Source organism: Montipora capricornis, chromosome 4 (genome assembly GCF_036669925.1).
Source record: "Montipora capricornis isolate CH-2021 chromosome 4, ASM3666992v2, whole genome shotgun sequence".
Taxonomy (NCBI): Eukaryota; Metazoa; Cnidaria; class Anthozoa; order Scleractinia; family Acroporidae; genus Montipora; species Montipora capricornis.
Window position 1 is genome coordinate 18,390,834 of NC_090886.1, and position 10,063 is coordinate 18,400,896.

The 10,063-nt window shown below is 39.1% G+C and overlaps 1 protein-coding gene across 1 annotated transcript in view; it reads left to right on the plus strand.

Annotated features, from left to right (window-relative positions):
* The window catches only part of LOC138045707 (uncharacterized), an 18,111-nt gene extending 8,271 nt beyond the window's left edge, over positions 1-9,840 (plus strand). The window contains exon 2 of the mRNA XM_068892288.1: positions 7,920-9,840. Within this exon, the coding sequence (XP_068748389.1) occupies positions 7,920-8,257 (338 nt within the window). The 3' untranslated portion in view covers positions 8,258-9,840. The remainder of the gene's footprint in view (positions 1-7,919) is intronic.
* The last annotated feature ends 223 nt before the right edge of the window (positions 9,841-10,063 follow it).

Sequence of the window (10,063 nt, forward strand, 5' to 3'; positions counted from 1 at the left end):
GGGTATGTGTCTGGGGACCGCATTGGAAACTCGTGTATTTTTTTCAGAACAAGTCAACAAGATCGCGACGTTATTTTTCTACATGCCGAAGGATAATGAAGATAATATTTTTTCGCGGGCCAAGAACATTGAAAGCTTGCTTAGAGTCGACATGAATATTGCGTACAAAGGCTCTGTTAGCGGAATTGTTCATTTCTTCGAGACATAAATCGCTTTCTCGAGTTTCTTCTCGAGTTTATGCATATTCCAAAGTCCATCTTTCTCGACTCTAGATTCTCGACTCTCGATTCTCGAGCCTCGATTCTCGCGTCTCGAAACTCGAAAGTCTCGACCTTCGCGACGCGAGAATCGAGTTTCGAGGATCAAGTCAAGACTGTCAACTTACCTTTGAGCGGTACTGTAAGTATCAAAAAGGGCAAAAGAGCTGATGTGACATGTATATTTCCACAGGAGATGAATTCCCACAAAAGCGGTGAAACTAAAAGCAAGAGCTTTTTTGATCAACAAGATGACTTCAATGTCGAGCGGCGATTGACGTTCACTTAAAAAAAATTGATTTTGTTAGTACCCAAAGTTGCTTCTACAGAACAAACACTAACATAAAAGAATACACCAAACACTACGTTTGCTTGATAAAAGTGTCTCTTTTATTTTACCACGGCTAAAAATATACACGCTATTAAAGCGTTTTTGAAAGTTGTTGAAATGTACATGTAAATATCATAAGTCAAAACTGTAGACTCGCTGTACAAGATTGGAACGTTAGCAATCACCTTGTTTAACATTTGAAAGAAAAACGAAAATCAAAGAACAAAATAAAATACCTGCACATGCTAATACAGTTTGATTTGATGGATTTGAAGTCGATATGTGACATGAGAACTTAAATAACAACACACCGGCTAATCGCTGAACATGTTTGTTTTCCATGGATCAACACTTTGCTTGTTTTAATTTCTTGCACAACAAAATCTTTTCTCCTTTAAAATTGTCGCAAACTATTAGCATTCTTTGTTGATCCAGACCTTCACACGGGTGAAAACTTGAATGACGCGAGGATATTTTCTGTGGCATCCGATCGATTTGACCACAACTTTTTTCCTTTCACGTCAAATTCCATATGTGTAGTACATAAAATACTGCTGTCAAACGTTTTGTCAATGGTCATCTGGCCAAAAAATCAAAGGCGTACTGATTCCCTTCTTTGCAATGTCGACAAGGCCTACATTGCCACCCATCCCCTAACACATTTGGCCAACCTCCCAGATACTGGGAGACACGTGACCAACGTGATCCAGGTTTTTTTTCTCAATGACAATGGAGGCAGAGAAGAGAGACTCTGGGAACAAGGTTGTCCCTCATGTCACAGTAATGTATTGCTTGCAGCAAGCGAACGAATCAGAGAAAGTAATTCGCTTTTGGTGGACTGATTTTCACTTTTCGCTCGCTGAAATCGCTCACTACGCAGGCTTAATGGCGGAGAGATCTTCTTTTCAAGAAATAATACATCAAGCAGTTAGCTCCGTTGTCGGTGAAGGATTTAGCGGTGGCTTGACAGAAGAACAACAAATTTCGATGTATTAAAAATGGTGAACCAACCAATAAGATTTATCCAGCAATTTATTGTAGAACAATATAACTTAATGATCTACAATAACATGAAATAGAACCACATTTTGAAAAGGCAAGAAAACAAGATCAAAAGCACTTTATGCTAATTGTTTTATCCACAATAGGGCAGTTACACAACAAAGACATTTTTTTACATTTTGGTGCATTACTTTGCTGTCATCAGCAAAAAAAAATTACATGAAAAAAGCAAATTTAAGGTTGTGTGGAGGACATGAGTGAAAGATGGTGAATTTGCAACAATTGTTATGCACTCTAGGCTCAGAGTTTTCAATAAGAATTCTAGAAGGCGGCAAAATTACAGTCAGTCATTATCCCTGTTTCTGACCATTTCTGGGTATTAATTTCGCTACGAACGAATGAAATTAATCATTTACCACTTTTTGATGCTTTTAGGACGCTTGCTGCGATTTAAGAACGAAGCATTCAACATTTCGGAGCGTTATTACAGTCAGTCATTATTGCTGTTCCTGAACAACATGGTATAAGGGTAAAATAAGGGCATTTGTGAATGCTATTCTGGTCGATTTTTATAGTTTTCTATGACGGTATATCAATATTTTATTCACTACTCTTTGAGAATGAAGCATACAACATCCTTTCTCTCACTACCTGACACTCCCAAAAGTCGGGTCGTCACGACCTGATGGGATCGTCACGATCCGTCGAGATATTTGAAGCTGCCCCAGGCAGTTTGACTTCTGGCAGTAAATCTTACTTCCTTTTTAAAGGTCACGACCCGACATTCGGTGAGTCGGGCCGTCAACAGCAACTGACGACCCTACTCAGTTCATGTATATTGGACATGTGTGCCTTGAAAGATCTTCAAAGAATTCTTGAGGATCTGCAAAGATCCTTACCAAGATTGTGAAATATATTCCCACCAGGATCTTTGCAATATCCTCACAGGATCTGCACTGACTCTTTGAGGATCTTTACAACTCGTACATGTAATTGCAATTGAAGATCTTGAAAGATCCTCAAAGAATTCTTGAGGATTTGCAAAGATCCTTACCAAGATTGTGAAATATATTCCCACCAAGGATCTTTGCAATATCCTCACAGGATCTGCACTGACTCTTTGAGGATCTTTACAACTCGTACATTTAATTGCAATTGAAGATCTTTAAAGAACTTTCAAAGATCCTTCAGGGATACTTAAAAGATCCTCATCTTCAAAGATCTTTTGCAGGTCCTTGACAATCTTTAAGGATCCTTGAAAATCCTGAATGATCCTCTGAGGTCTTTCACCAGGGTGATGCACATAATTGCTGAACCAAAATTCAATACCAAAATAGGAATAAAACCAAAAACTGCATCGGATACCAAATTAAAAAAAAAAACTGCTTGTATTTTTACCCAAAACTAAATTCGAAAAATGGGAAAATCCGCAAACCACAGTCCAGTATTGCTCAAGACTATTTGTGCATTTGCCATGGTTCCGACTACATGTAGGTGAAACCGCTCATTCAATCTCCAGTTTGACAGAGTAAAACCTTGTCTACCGTAACCGAAAGCCGAGGTTTCACCTAGACTTTTGCTGATTGATTTATGCGGCCGTTAAGAGAGGCCACGGTATGGCTTTTGCTCTTTTTAAGGACGGTGCCTACTAATTCAAAGGTATTTTTGCCCCGGTTTAAGATTATGCAGGAAATGTAGATCTTTACAAGTGTTATTGAAATCCAAAAAGAAAATTGGGGGTAACGTCGCATTTTTCCAAGATAATTCAATAATAATATTCGTAAAAAGCTTTAAAATACAAAGCAATGTATGGCGTTCTTTCTCAAATTGAAACTTAATTATCTCTAAAAAATGCATGGTTACCCCCAATTTTCTTTTTGGATACCAAGACTACTTACTAAGATCAACTTTATCCGGATAGTTTTAAACCGCGCAAAAATATCCCTGTATTAGTGAGCATCACCGATAGGAAACTCGAGTATCTCGAGATGCGCAGAACGTATGCGCAATAGCAATAGTAGGCACCGTCCTTAAGCGTTTGTAAGTTAGAGCAGATGCTATCAAAGAAATCTGCATATTTTTGCAGATTAATCAATCGCATTGATAGTTACATGTATATGCGTATTTGCTGTATTTACAATCTGCAATGGTAGGCACATTCGATTACAATATAAAGGTTAGTCCCTTTAAAGGCATTTCTGTTAGTGCAAATGCACCAATAGTTTCGAGCAGTATTGTACATGTAGATACTAAAACTGAAGATGAAGATTTCTCATTACCGGTACATCCCTGATTGTGACGTTACATTCCCATGTACCATGCTTTCAGCCGTTTTCTGCTCAACATCATCAGTACCCAAGACTTACTTGCGGGCGTTTGGTATGAAAACGTCATCATTACCCATTTATTCTGTGCACGCCTACAGTGTATATGTAGTTTTGTCAAATCAAGATTTTTCTGGTATACCAGATACATGTATGTAACACTAAATCACTGTAACTCTATATATGCAGAAGCTACAGTGATGCCTTCTCAGGATTTTGCAAAATCTCTGCAAGGGCAATAAAATGTATTCATGTATGTACATGTATGAAAACATCTCCTAATGCACTTGGAAGGCTCAAACTGTTGAGATTCATAGGGATAGACATTCTTTCAACCAAATAGCTTTGTATCATGGTGTCATGCAAGGTAACAATTTGAAAATTCAGAATCCTGTATTTTCGAAACGAAAGATGTCACGGAACGGGAAACTCGAATTTGGTAACGTTTCTGTTCAAACGATCTACATTTTCTTTCTCTCTCGAGTGGGGTTCAGAAGGAGGTCTAATTTGGGGTCCAGTTTGGGGGTCCATGTTTTGTACCGTCCCTGCTCAAGACCAATATTAAATTCTCCCTTCAGTTCCACGCATGAACTGTCGTTTAATTACAGCAAGCACAATTGAACATCACTCTTCCCCTCAGCAGCATTTCCACCATTTTATTTAAACTACATGTACATGTAGTTGAGGTTTATACTTGTGCACCAATCAATGGTTCCAAGGATCTGAAAAGAGTCCTGGCGAAACAATGGCACATTTGTCATGCTCATGTTGACCAATGAAGCAAAAGAGAAAAAAATTCATTTCAGAGTAACACTGATGAAAACAGTCAACAATACACTGTACTTCTGAATTTGAAACTTGACATCACCACTCAATTAAGAACCATTGTCAAATGTGTTGATAGAGCTGATGTCATTGACTTCTTGGGGAGAGACCAAGGAGGTTGAGAAAATGTGAAGGGATTAAAGAAGAGATGCATTAAATTATTATTGGTTATCTAATTCTTGCAGTTGTTTCACCAACATCCCATGAACTTCTGACTTCCCTCATAGTGTATGAACAGCCTTAACCTGAGAAGTTTTAGGTGTGCATGTATTCCTTACGTGAACCAGGTCATTCTCTGGAAACTGCCTTTCTTCACTACACCTCAAACCCTGTATTTCTTTTACTTGTTTACTCTCTAATTCACACACAAGACCAGGTTTTTGTGGACTTAAATTTGTGTTTTGGTTTTCTTTTGAGTGATGTGATATCTTAACAGCCTTTAACCCATTGACTCCTACATGTAATAGATTTTACTCTAACACCAGACTATTTTACTCATCAATGGGGGCCATTTAGGAGTCAATTGGTTAACAGAAAATCTGTTTGTGTAGTTTATCTTTCTTGAACCTTCTCTTGTTACTTAATACGTGTTTGACTTGTGCCTCCACTCTGAATGACCTTTACACTGCCCCATTTAATTGTGTGGTACGGCTGAACTACAGTATCTTTGATGCCATTGTTGTTCGTGACGGTAGAAAATAAATTCAAGACAAACTGTGGCCCATTATTGGAAATTGTGGAAAGCCTGTTGGGCAAATATCTCACCCAGGTCATTTATGGTGTGCTCTAGTTACACTGTAAGGTCATTAGTTGAAATTCTTTATCAATTTTGAGTGACTACCAACCATCACTTGGAAATAATCAGTGCTGTTTGGAGAAAAGTCAATGTGAATGCACAGGAAGACCTGCATTGCCAATCTTTATGGTATAAGGATCACTGGAGGAGTTCCTCAAATTCTGACAACTGAGCATTATTTTATTTGTCTGAATTTTCTCATGCATCTTGGCCTCCACACACATGCTGACTCTCCTTTCACAAAATTAATTCCAAGATATTCCCAATGTAATTCCTTCAGAGCCTTCCCTCAGAATGCTAGGAAAATGATTACTCTGGAGCCCCACAGTGGAGAGCTTTGTTCTCAAGGAAGCTTGTGTCCACCAACATTTCTTCGGCCACAACAGACAAGATTAAAATACTTTTAATCCAATACCTAGTCAGCATGGTACAATTGTACGTTATGGGAAGATCCCTGTCAATGAACATGTAAAGATGACTTTTGCAGCTTGTTTTAAATTCTTCATAGAGCAATCTAGAAAGTACATCACAGTTGCTGTGCTTCTGTTATTTACAGTATTTGGTTTGATAAGAGGGTGGTAGAACAAGTCTCCAACACTGCTTCCATGCAGATGCCAGTGTAGGCATTTTGGGCTTAGGAATGATTGTCCCTGCATGTGTTAATGGAATGTGAAAGATTTTTCCAGCTTCTAGTAGAACTGAAACTGGATTTAAATTTTCAAGCTTCAATATATTTCTATAATCGTAGGCTGTATGAGATGTAACAACCAAACAATTCTTGTTTTTTGTGTATAAAGAGAGGAAAAAAGCCGTGTGATTCACCTCAGACATTCTTTTCTTGAACATCTGTGGATGAGTCTAAGAGTAGATAAGTCTAAGAGTCGCGGGATGTAGTCTCTGGTGTTGTGGCGGTTCTGTTCTCTCCAGCAGAAGTGGCCGGCTTGGAAGTGATGTCCCTAAAAAGGCTTACGGTGTATGAGGCCACCTAAGCAGAAACAGCCATAATCAAAAAGGAACTTTGCCGAGTGCTGGAACATGTACATGTAGGTGTAGATGTCTCAACACCCTATCTCGTTTGGGGATACAAAGTACCACATAACATGTTATTTTGAGTTCATATTTAACCCATTCACCCTTCAAGTGGCCCCCCTTGACAAGTAATTTGAAAACAATCTGGAGTTAGAGTACAATGTAAACTCTGTAAGTGTTTCTCAGGAGGGAAGGGTTAAGTACTCAAACGTATGTGCTGTAAGCCTAAACAATGACTTAAGCCCACTTACATGTATGTGTAGGCTTAGATTAAAGCTGCAGAATGCACAGCCTTAATGTTGATCTGCAAATTTCAGTCTTGGTCACCCAAGCCATATATTTCATGCCCTTTAAGCCCATTGTTAAAACTGTGCAGAGTTCCTGCTATTAAATAAATATCGATAGAGGTGTAGACAAAATAATAATATTTCCTCACAGAGTTTTAACAAGGGCAAGATAATCAAAAGTGAGTCTTGTAGTCTTTATGGAAAACAGCATCATTCCTAACCCCTTTTTCAGTGTACACAACATGTATGCTTTTTGCTTTTAGGCCACATTTTGTAATAATTATGGTTTATGATCATTGTTGTACAGTCTAAAGGGTACTGGCCATGGTTACATCTAACACAACAGCTTGGGAGAAGGGACAGGATATATCCAATATTTACATTTTTTTTTTTGCGAAGTTCACTTACTGCTGGTAATGTGACATGTATGCATGTGACAAGACAGAAAAGATGGAGCGCCTCAATCCAAAAGAAGTTAAATCCCTCACTGTTCGATTTGGCAGATTAACAAATGGATTAGTGAATTAATTCTTGTTTTAAAAAGAGGTTCATACAAAGAGCCTACATGATAGAATGCATGCATGATAGAAATGCTGGCTTATTACAGTGCTACTGTACGTATATTCCTTTACATAATCGATGCATCAGAAACTGCATGATTTTTCTGTTTATCATCATGATGGTAATGTTGAAACCTCCTTTGTTGATTTGGATCATGTACAGTGTTCAATTACTGTAAATATGGGTTGTTTACCAAGCACGAGGTCAAGATGCCTGGATATTGGCCAAGTTCTTTTTTGCGTGTTTATCGTCGAGGTCCATAAACACGCAAGAAAAAAGAACAAGGCTAATATCCAGCCATCTTGACCAAACAAACGTGGTCAATATAGGATTTATTATATGGGATAAAACACCAAAAAAAGATCTTTGATCATGCTGGACCAAGCGGGCAAGTTACATGTAGCTCCATCTTGCCTGGTTGGGCAGCCAATCACAGTGCGAGATTTGGTTCATCTTGCCTGCTCATGGTGCTAATAATTTCGCTTATTGCATTCACATTTTATTTAGGTTATGGTGATCAAGGGGCTGGCGAGGTTATTCCACCGGGGGCTAATCTTTTGTTTGAGGTTGAACTTATGGACATAAAAGATGGAGGTGTTGAAGAAGGGGAAACTGGTCAAGGACAGCCAGCACCAAATGTGTTTAAAATGATTGATAAGGACAACAATAATGAACTTAGCATCGGGGAGGTAAAACAGTATCTGAAAGAGCAGCAAGGATTCCCTAATGATGACGAAGCTAACCATGAAACCATTTTATCTGAGATATTCGAGCATGAAGATAAAGATAAGGATGGAGTAATTTCATTTGAGGAATTTAGTGGGCCAAAACATGAAGAGCTATAGGGTGGTTTTAGTCCTACCATAATTTTTTTCGTGTGTGTAGCTGAAAGTGGATTTAAGAAAACATGTTTTTGGGAGATGGTGGTCTAGCATCCATGGTTTCTATGATTCTCATTTGAGCACGACACTAGGGAAGTTTGGTGACAATGTTTCTTTGTTTCCAATGGCATGCTTGCTATAGTCCTGACCAGTGGCTCTGAACCATTTGCGGTTACATCTGGTGTGAAACAAGTCTGTGTGATAGCACTCACTCTTTCCACCTGCTATCAAGATCTCCTACCGTATGGACGGAAAGCTTTTCAGCCTCCAAAGCAAGACCAAGACAACCGTCTGCAGCATCTTGGGGTTTCAATATGCTGACGATAACAGTTTAGCAGTGCTGAAGGAAGACTACCTCCGACAGATCCTGACTGCCTTCCATTAGGCATATACGAGGCTTGAACTGTGCATCAACATCCAGAAAACCCACATCCTCTATCAGCCATCTCCCAGCATTCGAAACGACGACCTTGAAAGCCATCTGTCAGCAATTGTCGACCTTCAGGATAAGATCCAACACTGTTAGAACTGCACTGGGACTGCTTTTGGCAAGCTCCGAACATGATGATTCGAGGACTGTGATATTTGCACGAAAACAAAGCTCCTGATGTACAAGGCAGTCGTTATCCCAATGCTCCTCTATTCATCTGAGACATGGACCCCTTATTGTCACCTTCTGAAAACTCCTGAGAAATTTCATCATCATCCTTAACAACAGCTGGGAAGATGGAAGAACTAATGCCAACGTGCTAAAAGAAACGAACCAACTAGCATCAAAGCCTCTGTAATAAAAACCAGCTCAGGTAGCGCAGCCATGTAGTACAAATGCCAGACCGATGTCTTTCTAAGCAGATCTTCTACTCCAGACTGGTATAAGGCAAATGCATGAGAAGGGGGCCAGAAAAAGCAAGAGCGAACCTCAAAAAGTGCAACATCAATGTCTTTTGGGAAGAGACAGCAAATGACAGACCTCTGGAGAACCACTATCAGAGAAGGAACTGCAATCTTCGAAGCAAGAAGATGTCAAGAGTTAGAGGAGAAACGAAAGCAAAGGAAAGAGCGCCGCCAACAACAGCCATGGTCTGTTCTCTTGCCCACAGTGCGACAAAATCTTTCGAGCAAGAATTCTTAAGTCATCTGCGGACTCAGTGCTAATTAATATGAAGACCATCGTCCTTGACACAAGAGCAAGAGACAAGTTTTGACGTCATTTAACTGGTAATGGTCACTAGTTTGATTTAATCGTTACCATTTGTAGATTGGCAGGCTTCAATCGCTTGTGACGTCAAGGCCCTTGACAATGTGGGAACTCACACCTTGAAACTTTGTCACGAAACTTCCCAGTGCCGTACTCAGCTGAGAATCGTAGTAAATTGGCTGTAAAGCACTGATGTGTAATAATAATTATTTTTGTGAACGTGCCATAATTATGTCAAATCATTGCTACCTCAGCTGAAAAGAATTTTAAAGTTTCTAACAATGTAATGTGATATAATCTTTTTCTAATTTGTGATTTTCTATGTAACCACATTAAAGGACCCTAGTCAGCCACGCCCATATTTTTGTTGACGTACGGGAGTGTTGGTGTCTTATTACTCTTGGGACTTGACCAAACCAAAAATAATCATGAGAAAATGCAAGGTATTTTTATCGGCTCAGCTATATTTATTAGGTACAGTATCTCTTAACTTCACAGTTAGACTGACATTTTTGCTTATTTTTGTTGTGAGGGTATGAATATAGAATTTTTTTCAACCGAGATATTCATTC